At 57.0% G+C, this 15167-nt stretch overlaps 2 protein-coding genes across 3 annotated transcripts in view; one reads left to right on the forward strand and one right to left on the reverse strand.

Annotated features, from left to right (window-relative positions):
* C22H19orf57 (chromosome 22 C19orf57 homolog) overlaps nt 1-8766 on the forward strand; it is a 17692-nt gene extending 8926 nt beyond the window's left edge. The window contains exons 7-11 of one of the 2 annotated variants that reach the window (XM_032465479.1): nt 1050-2345; nt 5327-5452; nt 5676-5764; nt 7575-7667; nt 8060-8362. In XM_032465479.1, coding sequence (XP_032321370.1) covers nt 1050-2345; nt 5327-5452; nt 5676-5764; nt 7575-7667; nt 8060-8213 — 1758 coding nt within the window. In that variant the 3' untranslated portion in view covers nt 8214-8362. Of the gene's footprint in view, nt 1-1049; nt 2346-5326; nt 5453-5675; nt 5765-7574; nt 7668-8059 lie in introns of both variants that reach the window. The other variant, XM_032465480.1, reaches the window with a different exon arrangement.
* A 1867-nt stretch (nt 8767-10633) lies between these two features.
* NANOS3 (nanos C2HC-type zinc finger 3) lies at nt 10634-13780 on the reverse strand. The gene is made up of 2 exons (XM_014558443.2): nt 12922-13780; nt 10634-10946 (listed from the first exon to the last, which is right to left on the reverse strand). Exons 1-2 carry the CDS (start codon nt 13382-13384, stop codon nt 10882-10884), a joined length of 528 nt encoding a protein of 175 aa, XP_014413929.1. The 5' UTR covers nt 13385-13780; the 3' UTR covers nt 10634-10881.
* Nucleotides 13781-15167: the final 1387 nt, after the last annotated feature.

A 15167-nucleotide genomic window follows, 5' to 3' on the forward strand; every position in this document is an offset into this window, starting at 1 on the left:
ACTGGGAAACCCCGATGTCCTTCAATGAGTGAATGGCTGGAGAAATCATAGTCCATCCACACCAACAATAAAACACAACCCAGCAATAAAAAAGGAACAAACTAGTGTGAAACACATAACCACCTGAATAGATGAGCAAATTGTGCTACAGCTGTACAACGGAACAGATATTTGTACATCTGTGGTCACTGCAGCATTATTCACAGTAGCCTAAAGGTGGGAGAAACCCAAGGGTCCATGAGCAGATGAATGAGTAAACAAAATGTGGTATATTCACACAATGGAATATTATTCAGCCTTTAAAAGGAAGAAAATTCTGACACATACTACAGCATGGTTGAGCCTGGAGGACATAGGCGAAGAATAAGAAGCCAGTCACAAAGCAACAAATACTATATGATCCGACTTAAACGAGGTCCCTAGAGTAGTCAAATTCTACCGAGTCCACGAAAGTAGAATTGGGGTTGCTGGGAGCTGGGGGAGGGTTAGTGCTTAATGGGAGCAGAGATTCAGTTGGGGAAGGTGAAAGAGTTCTGGAGACAGATGGTGGTGATCATTGCACGCAATGTGAATATACTTAATGCCACTGAATTGTACACTTTAAAATGATTAAAATGGTGAATTTTAGGTTGTCTGTGTTTTACCACAAAAACAGAACAGCACAGAGAGGCCCCTGTGTGCCCTCCCGCAGCATCCCCCAGTGGTAACATGTTAATATAACTTGATCCATCAGCAACACCAGGCAATTGATGACCCTGGTGTGATCCACAGGACCTCCTTGGTTTTTCTATCCTTGATCTTCCCGGGAGCCCCTCGCATGACTCGTGCTGGTGGGGAGAAGGAGCTGGTAGGAGGAGGGGCTCCTGAGCTTCCAGTACCTTGCAGCCCCTGGCACGAAGCCCTGCCCGGCATTGGTTCTGATCCCTGTCTGGGTGCACTGTCATCCACGGAGCATCCTGAGACTTTGTACAGAGGCAGTCATGACCAGAAAAGTCTTCAGGGCGGTTGATCACTGAAGGCTCCAGACTGAGTCTTTTCTCTCTCCACAGGAAACACTGCCAGAGCCCAGTTACCAGCAGGCTGGAAGCCAGCCTCAGGAGGGGTCCCCAGGGCTTGTTCTCCAGGAGGCCAGGGACCCAGGAGACCAGACCCAGGCAGATGGCACCTGCCCCGAGCCCAATGGCCAAAACCCTGTGATGCCTGTGCCCAGCAGTGGGGATCCTGAGCCTGTAGCCTCCACCAACGCTTCCCCGAAGTGGGGGACAATGTCCTCAGCCTCAGGGGGGGCCAGCCAGGACCACCTGTCAGAGCAAGGGACCAATGTGCCAGATGGTGGAAGCACGGAGGAGGGTTGTGTCCCAGGCGATCACAGCCAGACAGGGCACCTGCCAAATAGTGATGCTGAAGAGAAGGAGCCAGACCAAGGAGCCCCCCACGGGGGAGGTGCCCAACGGGGAGCAGGGGCTGGCCTGCCTGAGGAGCACCAGGAGGAAGGAGATGGCATCCTGGGCCAGGACACTCCAGGCCCAGTGCTGGGATCTGCAGCCCAGGGCCCTCCTGACCCCCTGCAGACACCCAGCGGGACTGGCGGGGAGGCAGAATGGAGCTGTAGCAGCCCAAGACACTCCCCACTTGGAGCCGTTGTCATTGCAGACGTGGGCACAGACCCTGCTGAGCCAGAACAGAGGGCTCCAGAGGTAGCCAAGCCAGACAGGGAGGTCAGCGCCAGGGTGCCTGCCTCTCCCAGTGGGAAGGCTCCTGATGGAGGCCTCAGTGGGGCCCTACTCAGCTGCACGCCTCTCGCTGGGGAGACCACAGGAGGCAGAGGGGAGGCAAGGCAAGAGGACAAGCCCCCTGGTGATGTCCCAGGCGGCCTTGCAGCCTCCCTGCCTCTGGCTCGTGAGATCCAGGAGCCCACAATTGGTGCTGGAGATTCTAGCTCTTTAGCCCGGGAAATGGGTCCAAGTGTAGGTCAGACACAGGTGCTAAGCCCAGATCAAGAGGGGCTGGGAGATGTGTGCGCGCTGCCTTTGCCGTTGCAGCCTGTGGGTGAAAAGGCAGCTGAGTTAGGGAGCCAGAGCCACAAACAAGACCTCAAGGGGCTCAGTCTGTCCCTTGGAGCCACTGCTTCACCAGTATACAGAGAAGCAGTGGACGGCCCTCCGTGGAATGCTGGGGCACACCAGGGCAGCCCAGACACCCCAGCTGGCCAGCCGGAACATCCTCCCGACTCTTCAGACCCGGCCATCTGGGGGTGGTCCCCAGCCATGGAGCTTGACTTCCTGCCAGACAGCCAGATACAGGATGCCCTGGAAGCCCCTGGCTTTGAGGCCCCACCTGAGCAGGTAAGAGCTTCCCTGAGTTACAGCCAGATGTCCCAGGGCAAGCTCCAAATTGGCACGATCTTCCACACTGCCCAGCAGTGGGGGGAAGATGGGCACATGGTGGCGGTCTGTTCAGACAGCAGGTGAGTTCAGGGGTCTGAGTCACAGCTTCAGTGGGTGTGGAGTCAGTGACTTTCCGGAAAGGACAAGACAGGCCTGTCTTTCTCTATGAGGGGCCCTTCTGTGTGGGAGCTGAAGAGCCCCAAGACGTGACACAGACGTATTTTGTCAGCCCAGGCAGAGCCGACGGTGGTCCTCCCCTCCGCCCGCTACCCCAGCTGGAACCCCTGGAGCACCTGCTCCCCACCCCCACTCTTCAGTGCCTGCTCTGGCTGCAGGTTCCCAAGGGGTGTATGGAGGGCGGCCGACCTAAAGGGGTGACCTAGAGTGACTGCAAAGCTGGGCCTGGGGGAGGGGACTTCACTTGCCAACCGGAAGGAACCTTTTCCCATCTTTAGGGTCATTGGGGTCCCCGATATGATTGTTGTTCAAACATATACATGGAATTTAGTTTGTCTGCTAGAATTTGTAGGGGCTTTGCTTCCTTCAGGCATCTGCCTGCTGAGCCTGGGCTGGCCCTTGGCCACCACCTGTCAGGGCAGGTGGCTTCCCTGCTTTGGCCCTGCCCCCTGAGAAAGCACCACATCCCTGGCCGCTGCCTGGCTCACCTGAGCCTGAGCTGAGTGCCCTAAGAGGTGGGCGGTTCTCTTTCCACACACTGGGTGTGGCTGAGAGGCTGGAGAAGGTCAGACACCTGTGCAAGGTGAGGCAGCCAGGAGGGGAGGAGGCCGGGTCTGCCCTCAGGTCAGCCAGATTCTACAGGTGCATCTCAGCCATTCTGCTGCAGAATGAACACGAGCCCAAGTCGCTTCACAAGTGTGCCTCTGTTTCTTTGGCCAGCCCTGTTTTAAAACTCTAATTTTTAAAAGAACTGTTTTTGCTTTAAGATGTTAGAGCCCAGAGTGAACAGACCAGGTGTGGTCCCTGCCTCTGTGAAGTTTTCAGTAGCACCATTCCTGCCTGACACTCCCAGAGTGAGCGTTTTGTACCATGTCATTTCGGCACTTAAAAGAGTTTTTTCATACGACACAGCCCTGAAACACGGCAAAGGACTTCATCTGGTGCCCAGCTGAAGAAAGCCAGCTGTTCTGGCTGCGGAGGGGAGTGCGGCTGGGCTGAGCGAATGTGGGTCTCGGGTGCTGCCTTCCCATGGGATGGCCAAGGGTCACTTGTGACTTTTGCCTACTCGGTGACTTTTGAAATCTAGCCCTCCCTGCCCTGCCTCAGATTCCTTGTACCGCCCTTCGCACGTTGCTGTGATCACAGACAAGCGAGAACACGAGTCACAGTGCAGTTCAGATGCAGCATTTGAAAACAATTGCCTGGGAGAGGGAGGCATTCAGGTGCTGAGCAGAGCTGAAACTCTCATGAAAGCCTCATCTCTTGAAAAATGCAAACCCCTCACTTGGAAAGAAGAGCTAAGTTGTCCACAGTCTCTGGCCCCTTGGGTAGTGCCTGGGGGGGAAGGCTGGGGGAGCAGTGGGACATTGGGCATCATCCAGCAGGTGAAGGAGCGAGCAGCTCCCAGACATGCCGCCAGCCACTGCGCTCTGAAAGCACCAAGGCATCGGCAGTGCCAGCGCAGGGGACCCGGCAGACAGCTGGGGTGGTCAGACCCGACAGGCCTGCTGGGGGAGGAGGCACTGTCCTGACAAGGCCGCTGACGCCCAGGCGCATTTTGTTTTGACACCGGGCATTCCTGAACAAGTCAGGCGACCCAGGTGCAGGTTCCCATGGGAAGGTTCCAGACTGCCCCTGGCAGGAAGGCCGGGTGCGCAGGGACACATGGGAACAGAACACAGGTGGGTGGAGAGTACGGCCGTCGACCTCACTGTGGCACAGCTGTGAGCACTGCTTCAGAGGAGGGGACTTAGGGACTCGCAGCAGTGATGGGCAGGTTTCAAACCCAGGTGCCCTCCCAGGAAAGCGTGAGGTTTTATTCTCATAGGAGCTCCTTTGGGACATGATGCTCACCCCAGGGCCAATGGAGCCTCCCATAAAGAGTGTCATTTAAAACGCTGGCTCCCAGGTCCCTCTCAGGGCCTGCAGGGGCAGCCCCCACACATTCGATACAAGTGCCACCTCTGTTGTGACATTTACACTACCCTGGTTGGAGCTGTGGTACCTTTGGGGAAGATTATTCCTCATGACCAAGAATGGTGCTGCACGTTGGCTGAATCTGTGGCCATCAGCCTGTATTTTAAGTCAGAGTCACGTCCATGAACAGTTGGCCAAAACTGTATTGTCTACAGCGGGCACCTTGTCCTGACCTCGGCACCGCTGGTGCTAGGGGCTGGGCCGCCTCCTGTGCACTGCAGGGTGTTGAGCAGCACCCCCAGCCCCCACCCTCCAGGTACTAGGAGCACCCTCTCCCCTGGACGTGACAACCAAAAATGTTTCCAGGCTTTGTGAAGTGTCTCGGGGCAGAGTTGTCCCCAAGTCACAGCAGCTGGGCTGCAAGCTGTCCATTGTGCCCATTCCTTTGGATTCGGGGGCCCTTTGCAGATCAAGCTCAAGCCCTCCACCCCATCTCCCACTCCAGGACTTTGGTCTCCTCACTAGAGGCCCGGCAACCCTGGGCTTGTCGTTCTACCTCAGCCTCCCTGCCTCTTTTCAGAAGGATGTATGTCACCTCCACAATTCAGCCTGACATTTTCCATGAAAATTAAACCACCATTGACATTTTGAAATTTAAGCTTCTCAGGGTTATCTGGCTCTTCCCCCCTATTAATTATGAATTTTCCCTTCAAAATATATTTGCAAAATCTTTTCCTGACATGAAACTCGTGAGGCTTATCTGGCCTGGCCTCTTCCCGTCCACACCAGATGTCCGCCTCGCTGCTGTCACCCCCCACCCTAGGGTCTTCTCTTTACCCTTTTAGATACTGCAGGGCAAGCCAGAGGCAGCACCATGCCTCAGTCGTCAGGGACAGAGACTGTTTGGATGGAGCCGTGCACCAGGACAGATCAGCGCGTCAGAAGGCGCAGGCCTTGAAGAGGACCCCAGGGTCAGGCCCAGTATTGCCCTTCCGCTCTCTTTCCAAGGAGGGAGGGTGAGAGCAGCCCGGGCTGGTGGCCCCTAGGTCAGGCGTCCCTCCCTGACACCACTCTTCCCCTGCAGTAGTCCAGCCTCAGTGGCAGAGGAGAAGCCCAGCCTCCCCTGCGTGACTTCTTCCCCGTGCAGGGCTTGCGCAGCTGGGCTGTTCACCTGTGTGTGCTCTCTCTTTCCAGTTGTTTCCTGCAGGGAGTGGGCTGGAGCCTTGCTGGCCTAGCACCAGCCCACATGCTGATGGAGGCCCTCTTGCCAAGGCCCAGCCGAGGTAGGCAGGGTGGGAGGCCACCCCAGGACCCTTGCTTTGGCAAGAGTCCTCCCTTGTTCCTGGGAGGGGAGAGTGTGGCTGCCTTCCTGGTGCTAGAGTCCCTGCGCTCCCCCTCACCCCAGCCCTGTGAGCTCCCACTTTGCTGGTGAGGGTGATGGAGGGGGCCCTGGCTCTCCCCTCGGAGGTACTTTCCTCAGTCCAGTAAGTATGCTAAGTCCCAACTTTCAAACTGCGCATGTCCCGTGCTCCCTGGAGGTGGAGAACTGGTGGTCAGCAATCTGTACCCAAGCCAGAATCTCTCCCAAGGACCCATAGGATGGTGAGATGCCCACAGTTCTGTGGGTTGTTTTAATGCGCATTGTGTATTTTTCTGCAAAGAAGATCCAGAGCTTTCCCTGAGTCTCTGAGGAGGGGGAGGGGACCCAGACAGGGCTTGAGAACCACTGGCCCACATGAGCTTGGGGCCATGCCCACTCTGGCACCCGCGGGCCCTCCGGAGTCTCTGACCTCTCCCATTGTCTTATTTCCTGCTTGGTTATGTTTCCCCAAGGCAGTCTACCTTTTCTCCCTCCTGCAGGCCACCGGGTGCACTGTCCCTCCAGCCCGTGGAGTGTGTGTGTGTGTGTGTGTGTGGGTGTGTGTGGGTGTGTGTGTTTTGGAGGGTCCTCTTCTCGCACCCCAGAGCCTCTCACAGACCATCACCTCCTTTGTGTCCTTTCGTGTCCTTTCTCCCAGCCGGGCTGGTGGCTAGCACTGGGGGACCATCCTCTCCTATTACTTTGTACTTGAACTGGCTTCTCTGCAGATTGGTGGCCTATCAATTATTTATGGCCAAGTTTCTGTTTCTGGCTTGCAAGTGTGGAGGAGGGGTTAGGGAGGGAAGGGATGGGGTCTGGAGGTGAGGCAGATGGTGCAGGGCTGTGAGGCGGGACTTTGGCTGGGTTTCCTTTTCCACAGCCCTCCACCCTCCATGCCACATGGGGGGACAGGGAATTCCTGGCCATTCCCTGAGCACTTCTTAGGGCTCTGGAATGTTCTTTCCCAAATGTCTTCTCCTTGGGGGGGGGGGCAGCCTTCCTGATAACCACAGGTTGTAACTTTAACCCCTTCCCTGCCGTCTTTTTCTACCCCTCCCACTCTACCATCTGACCACCTCATTGTCTGCCTCTCACTCGCCCCCGCTCCCACCCCAACTAGATGGAAACTAAGTGTTTTGTCCCACGCAGCCTCCCCAGTGCCCAGAGCAGTTCCTGGAAGGGCTGGCACTGCACGATGTTGGTATCTATGGAAGGGGTGGCCGCGGCACCCACCAGATTTAATGTGTACAGCCTGTGCCGGGCAGAGGGTCGCCTTCCTGGCCTCTCACCCAAGCCTGGCAGCATTTCCTAGGCTCTCACTGTGGGAACTCCAGTTCTGCTCCACCTGCCTTGGCTACCCTGAGATGACTGGCTAACCTGGGTCTTAGTCCCTTGCCTGTCCCATTCACAGGCCACAGAACCATTCCCTGGGACCCACCTGGAGACTTCCAGCCATCCATGTGGGGTTGCATGGAGGCCATCAGAGACTCAGACACAAATCTCCCTCCTCTTTGCTCAAATAGTAGTAGAGGCAGGAGCTGGGACTAAGAAGGCTGTGGCAACTGTCAGCCAAGGGCCCTGGCAGTGGGAGAAGCGGCTGGATTCTGGGCCTACTCATGATGGCTTCATAGTTGTCAAAATAATTCATCTCTGGAGAAGACAGCCCCCAGGATGGAGTCTGGTGGAGCTGTCCAGTGAGGTCAGGCCTCTCGTTCTCCCTCCCTTCCCACCAGGACCCAAATGGGGATCAAGACCTGCGAAGCCGCCAGGATGGAGGATGCAACAGACACTGTGCGGGGCCTTGTCATCGAGCTCTCCAGCCTGAAGTAAGGGTTGGGCTTGGGTCCACAGATCCTCCTGACGGGCGGAGGGGATAGGGCCACAGGAGGATGGCGGGAGGGCCCAGAGCAGCGGTGAGGCTCAGGTCCCAGGGTGGGCCAGGGCCCCCCAGAGAGTGGCCTCCGGGAACCTCCATCGCACCTGGGCCTCAGCCCGTTCAATGTGTCACAGACCCATCCTTCACAGAGCTGTTAGGTTCTGAAGAGGGTCTAGAAGGGTCACAACCTGCCCTGAAACAGGCCGATTCTGATTATGGGGGCGCGTGTGCCTATGTGAGGCTCCGTGTGTGTGCGTGCGTGTCTGAGCAGGCTGGTGTGCAGTGTGAGGTGCGGTCCCACTGTCTCAAGGTGGCGCACAGCTCACATGCATTTCCACGCAGCCGGCTGATCATGAGCGCCCATCGGGACCTGGAGGCCTCCAAGCGCCTCAGCTGCTACCGGAAAGCAAAGCCAGCAAGGAAGGGCCCCACACCGTACACGCCAAAGGGGGCTGGGAACCTCCCTCTAGGGGAGCAGTCCTGGAGGGATTTGTAGACTGCTTCCCAACTGCTGGGGGATGGCGGTGTGTGTGCACACGAGCTTGCCGGCCCCCAGAAGGGCCTGATGTTCCTGCCAAACAGTTGGAAACAATCCCTCAGCAGACCCCAGAAAGCCCTCAGGCCCCTATGTGCCCCCTGGTCTTCTGTTACTCTCCAAGATGCTCCAGCGGTGGGCCCCAGAAATCTCCCCTCAGCCAAACCAGAAGTCAGCTTCCCATGGGACACCCAGAAGGCCCTGCCCATGTCAACAGCCTCCCTTGGGAGCCGTGGGGGAGGGAGCCTGCTCCTCCCTGTGGCGGAGGCCTGGGGGCGGGAGGCGGGCTGAGGCCCCAGGAAGTGGGCTGCTTCTAAGCAGGGACCCAGAGCCGCCCAGATGTTTATCTGGGTTTGCAAATTTCGGCTCCTTAGCTGAGGTTATGGAAGGTTCAGAATTTGTTTCTTTCCTGGAAGAGAAAAGGGCTCTCTTTGTTGGTTGTACCCTTGTTTTTCTCCAGATTTCCATTTTATTTCTTCTGGGAAGACCATTAATAAATGATTCCCTAGCCAGACCTCAGACCTTGTGACCTGTTGTTTGGGGTTTGAGGCATTTTCAGTTCCTTGATGTTCTGCCCACAGAACTCCCTAACCACCCTTTTCTCCTTTTACTTCTACTTCTCATCCTCCCTGGGAAGGCAAGCTGGGCTGCTGCTGGGCCCCAGGAGTGTAGGGGTCACCATGAGTTACCGACTGTGTAGGACTCTCCAGGAGCAGGTGGCTGTATGTGCACATGCGCACGTGTGCACACATTCAGACACACAGTTTCAGTGAAGCAACAGCCCAATGAGACATCTTGGCTGACTGTCCAGCTGGAGAGCTTGTGAGTTTGCATTCAATGCTCAGATGGCTTCTTTCCATGGGACAGGCTGCTTGGAGGGCCCAGCCCAGAGGGAGGCAGTCCTGGGGGCTTGTTACGGATGCAAACACAGCTAATACCTGGAGGGTCTTGAAGGCAGGCTTTTCACACCCTGCCCCACCAAGCCTTACCACAGCCCTGATGCCATCCCATCGTGAGCAGTCCCAGGTGTTGCTGTGAAACCCATTTTACAGAAGACGTGTGTTAAACTGGTTACCACAAAGTTGACCAGACCCAAGACTTTATCAGTTGCTTTGCCTGTGACTCCTGCACCCCAACTCCTACGGCCAAGGCAGAGCCCTTCTCCCACTGCCTTCTTACACTCCGGGAGACCCCATTCAGGAGGGAGCAAGGCGGGTCAGGAGCCCCCAACACTTCTTCCAGCTGAATGTACAGCTCCTTCCTTGAACCTAAAAGGACGTTCCCAATCCCTGGGTATCAAGCCCCAGGGGCTCTGGCTTATACAATTAACAGCTGCAGGCAGCTGGGGCTGGCTGGAGTGTCGTGTCCCCTGACTGAGTTTGAAACTCTTGGGGCTGCTAAGGAGGCCTCCTCTGTGTCTTTCTCCACCTTCCCCCTCCTCTTCAAGCCTGGGCAGCAGGCTGTCTTCAGGGGTTGTCTCCCATCCCTGGCTCTCCCCAGCCCTCCTCTTGGGTGGCCTCAGCTTCCATCTGAGGTGGAAAAATCAAGGGCAAAGAGGACCTGTGATTCCAAATCCTGTCCCCACTCAACCCTGGGAGACCTTGTGGGCTGAAGGTGGAGCGCAGGCCCTCAGGCCAGCCCTCCACTTGGGGGAGGAATGTGGGTTAACACTTGCCACCTGCTGCCCCCTGGAGGCTGGGGGTGGAGGAGGCACAGGAGATGGGGATGCCCTGGCCCCCAAGTACAGCCCCCTACCCAAGGCCTCCTGCCCTAGCACAGCCAGATCACCTCTGTGGTGCTCCCTACCCAAGGCCTCGCCTGGCCCCACCCCCCAGGACATATTCCTTACAGCCCCACTACCCCAGCCCAGAAGTCCTTCCCTTGCTCTGAAGGCCCTGATATGTTACTTTATGGCCCCCAGTTGCTGGGGCACCATGGTGACCTAAACATTCACTGAGGGCCTCTTAGATGAGGATGATGGCGGCAGGTGGGGGGATACTCTAATTGTCTCTCCATTTTCCCCTCAAATCGGGCACCTAGTGTGGGCGATGCCACCCATCTGACATGTCAACATGAAAGAGGTGACTGGAAGAGCTTGCAAACACCAGACGTCACAGAAACAGCCTCATGGCACTAACCTAGCAGCAAGTGCTCAGAAGTCCCCAGCTGGGGCTACCCTCAGAACCCCACAGCTGCCCAGCGGTGCCCACTCCCATTTCTCAGCACAAAGCAGCTCACCCCTGCACCCCAGGGTGAATGGAAATCCAAATAGTTGGGGAAAATAGAGGTCACAGTAACGTGGGGGCTGATGAATGCAGCCAGGAGAAGAAGGTTCCCCAAGCCCCTTTGGCGCTGTTCACACTACCTTGTCCCACATCTGATGCTGATCCATTCACAAGCATTTATTGAGTGCTGACTGGGTGCTCAGCGCTGGGGACGGAGGGTGGGGGTACCGGAGACCACTTCCTTCCTTTCAGCGGAGCTCTTTCGTCTGTGCTCCTAGGCCGGGCCCTCCTGCCAGGCCCCTAGGCTAGGGGCAGGGCCTAGGGGCGGATCTTCAGAGGGCGGATCTTCCCCCACCCCCACCCCCAGGTGAAGGCAGTATTCCCGTCCTGCCGGCGCCAGCCTCTTAGGCAGAAGTGGAGGGACTGCAGGAAGGAGAAGTTCCGGAAGGCTTCCCGGCACCTTTGGAACCTGGGTTTTAAAAAGCAGAGCGGAGAGGAGAAAAACATTTAATAATAGGCGATGATTCAATGTTCCCGAAGTACCGACTCGACTTGCGAGACTGTCGGAGCTCTGGCGCCACCTGGAGGCTACTTCTGGAATAGCACCCCTGTGACATTCCCGGACCAGGGCAGCACCAGGTGGGACCCAGAGCCAGACACAAAGCGCAGAAACTACAACTCAGTGCTGCCGTGCTGCCCCCTCGCGGCCGCAGGGCTCTAGAACCCCGGATTTGTTACACCTAGAATGTTACCAGGGAGGACAAGCAGCCTTTCTGTGTCAATATCGTGATGAGGACTCCCCCTGCCCCACACCCCCCACCGCCCGCAGGAGACAAGTTTCCGTGTTCCCTCGGCTCGGACTTAAGGGGAAAGAGGAAGGTTCTGAGACCATGATCTCTACGCCCCTTCAGCTTCCCACCTCTCCTGGTCTCTCATCAGACCTCATAGGGAATAAATACTATCTTCTCTTGGAGGCAATCTCTCACCCTTCTAACAAATGTTCACCGCACAGCTGCCCAGATGGGGAGGGGTCCTCCCCCATAGTCACTTCCAGAGGGGCTCACAGTCTGATGGGAGCGGCAGCACCCACACAGGGCACCCAAATGGACAGCGGCACCACCCTGTCAGACCCATCTCCTCTGTTGGCTGACTTCCCCAAAGGCAATTAAAGTTGCTAAAACGGATTTCTCTTTTAAAATCCCGCAGAAGCTGAAGTCTTTCGCATCTGTAATAATAACTGCTGCCATTTAAGCCAGAGCTACTCAGCCTGCTGGGCCCATGACCTTGCAGCATGGCAGCGTCAGAGGGAGCTGGCTAGAAACTCAGGTGCTCAGCCTGCACCCAGACATGCAGAACTGGAATCCACATTTGATGGGCAAGATCCGCGACCCTATGTGGTGGGCGGTGCAGTGTGGGGAGAGCCCTTTTAGACCTCAGGGAGGCTCCAGCTACAGCTCTCTTCCAAGTTTCATCCCTAGCCACCTGCCTGAGCTGATCCACACACAGTGAAGTTGTGGCACTCCCCTCCAACCTGACGTTTCCCTGGGTGCTGGGACTCGCCCTCCTCACTGCCTTGAACGCCTCTGCCTGGAGAACCAGCCTCTTCCGACACTCAGATCTGTCCCTACAGTCCAGCTTGTTAGCCACGGTCTAACACACTCACAGTCTAACATGCTGCTAACCCGCAGACCTGCTCTTGTCCACTTCCTCGGCCCCCTGGTGCCCAAGTCCAAACTCTTTAAGGTCAATGGCAAGGACCTATAGGACCTTTTGCTGTCCCTGAAATCTCCTGACACCTTCTGCTCTACTATATATGCACGCGTGTTCTGTCCCAGACACAATGAACTTGGCAAAGTTCCTGAACAAGCCAAAATGCCTGGGCCACACTTCCAGAGCTCCGCCAAACTCAATTCAGCTCCCAGAAGTTACTTTGTCCAGGAAGCCCTCCTGGACCCCTTCGTTGGATCAGAGGCTTTCTCTAGATTCCCCCATTCCTGTGTTTGAACTGTCACTCTCCTGTCTACCAGCCCAGCACTGTTTAGCAAATGAGTGAACAAATGAGGCTCGGTTTCTCTAAATTCAGCAATTTGTGTCTGGCCACACAGCTCCTAAGTGCCAACAAGATTGGAGTCCCTGTTGGACCTGTCCGCAGTCCACCGCTAGTCCCCACCGCCTCCCTGCCAGATCACCCCGTGCCTGGAAAAGGTTGGCATTTCCCCTTTGGGCCCCGAGGATAATGCCTTGCCCCAGGCCACACTGGGAAGCCCAGCCCCAGCTTACCCACACTGGGCAGCAGTTCTAGAGTACGGTTCTAAGCTTCCTACATGGATTATGTCCCCGCAACCCTCTGAAGTCGGTAACCCCTGGGGTTAACCCCACTTCACAGAGGCCCCAAGGGGCTCAGCCCAAGGCAGGCCACCTCCGAAGCAAGTCCCCCCAGCTACCTGCACAGGCACCTCCTCCTCCTCCTCGGCGGTGTCCCGAGTCCTGCGACCTCGCCTTGTCTGGGCGGGCCAGCTTCTTGCCGGCCGAGTTGCGGGTGGTGTAGCTGTAGACTGAGGTGTAGCCCTGGCCGGTGAGCGGGCAGAAGCGGCGGGTGTGGGCACGCTCGCGAGTGGCACCGCACTGGGGGCACACGTAGTCGCGAAGAATAGGGCACAGGACCCGGCCCGCTTCGTCCTTGAGCACGTGGGACTGGTAGATGGCCCGGGACTCGCCGTTGTGTTTGCAGAAAGAGCACAGGCGTTCAGGAGCTGGTGAGGATTCCGGGCTGGGCCTCTGATCCTCCGGTCCTGGCATGGATTCTGGCTGGGGGTCTAGCCTGGTCTTGGGCTCCTCTTCCCCACGCATAGCCCTCACTAGGCGTGCCAAACCCAGGTAATCTGTCCATAGGTTGAAGGTCCCCATGGCTGGGCAACGTGTGCCAGGACGAGGGGCAGAGAGAAAAGAAACCTGCCCCAAAGCCAGCCTTTCTACCCCTTCCTCCTTGCCCCTCCCTTCCCCTCTCTGGAGCCGAGGAGTCTAGGCTGTCAGTCCCCTCCTTATATCTCCAAGGGGGTGTGAAGAGGGAGGATCAGGCTGTGGGAGATTCCTTATTGGCACTGGGGAGCTTGCTGCCGCTCCCCCCAAAATGCACCTGCCAAGGGGATGCAGTCTCCGGGTGGGCTGGGGGCAGGGGGTGGTGACCAGACAGGCTGCAGGGGGCACCAGCAATACGGAGCTACACACCCCACCCAGAGGGCATGGGGAGGGCTACCCCTGCCTACCCCTCCTAGGAGGAGGCCTGCCACTCCTGCCCTACAGGGTGTTGGGGGGGGGGGGTTGGAAGCCCTGCCCCAAAGACTAGCATTGCTGTAACCAGTAACTTAGTAACTTCTTTCTTCCTTCTTCTGGGCTAGGGGAGGGGCCAAGTACCCTAGGGCTCTGTGGCTGGGGGGTAGGGGGGAGCTGCTGATATTCCAGCTGTCTTTGGAAGGAAGATGGGTCTAACTTATGAGGTGGGGGTACAAGGACAAAGGCTTCCAGCTCTGATCTCCCTCAGGGAGTTTTCACACTCTTGGTCAGTGGAACCCCCATTTAATGGATGAACAAAATGAGGTATGAAGCCACTTGCCCATAAGGTTATTCACAAAGACAAACACACAGCCTGACTACCCCATCCAGTTACTAGGTATAGAGGAGGCAGCCCTTCCTGGTCCTGGGGTGGAAAGGGGGTGAGGCAAAACATTACCGGGGTGGAGGGGAGCAGAGGCGCAGGTTGGGCCAATGGGGGGACTCCTAGCACTGGCCAGCACCTTGCTCTCTCCCTCAAATGAGACCTCAGCTCAGTCTCAGGAGGATGGGGTGTGCTTAGGAGACACCCAGATGGGGCACAGACTGGCAGGTGGAGGGATCCGCCGGCATCAAGGTGCTAGGTGGGCAATTAGAAGGTAAAGCAGGATTCTGCGGGGTCTGGGCAAAGAGCTGAGAAAGCTGGGCCCGGGACTTGAACGCAGAGAAGAGGAGTTATGCCACCTACCCACCTCATTCATTCATTTTTTCAAGAAACCTTTATTGAGTTTTCTGGGAGCAGGGCTCACTCATCCCTTTCAGAAGAGTTTTTCAGCTGCTCAGTCCCGAGCCTGTGGTTCACTCCCCCAACCCTCCAGGATTTATTCACCAAACCCAGCCTGTGTTCATAGCAATCCCAGACACCACCCTCCACAAGGGGTGAGAGGCTGGGGTCAGGGTCAAGTACTGGCTGAGTAATTTTGTGGGGGAGTCCAAGGGTGGGTTCTGTCCCCCATCCCATTCCCCTTTCGCTGTGTATGGCCCAGCCACAGTGACATTCATCCCTCGGTGGGTCTGGCCTCCTGTCCTCACAACCCACCGACAACAATGAATGTTGATTGTGACCTTCGCTGTGGCTAAGGGAGGGGATGTGTTCGGGATTCCCCCAGATCTGGAATGTGGGGGGTCGTGATGGGTGGACGGCAGTTCCAGGCCTCGGGGTCCACTCAACGGTCGATGGTTTGCCTGAGCTGCCCAAACTCACCGACAGGTTGAATGTTCCCCCAAACCCTTGGCAATTTCTTGGGGGACTGTGAGTGGAGGGTGGGTGGGGGTCAGGGAACCAGATAGGGTGAGGGAAGAGAGGGGAGGGAATGAGGGACCTATAGAATCATTAAGTTAGCAGTTATTAGGTGCCAAC

The sequence above is a fragment of the Camelus ferus genome, chromosome 22 (assembly GCF_009834535.1).
Source record: "Camelus ferus isolate YT-003-E chromosome 22, BCGSAC_Cfer_1.0, whole genome shotgun sequence".
Lineage (NCBI taxonomy): Eukaryota > Metazoa > Chordata > Mammalia > Artiodactyla > Camelidae > Camelus > Camelus ferus.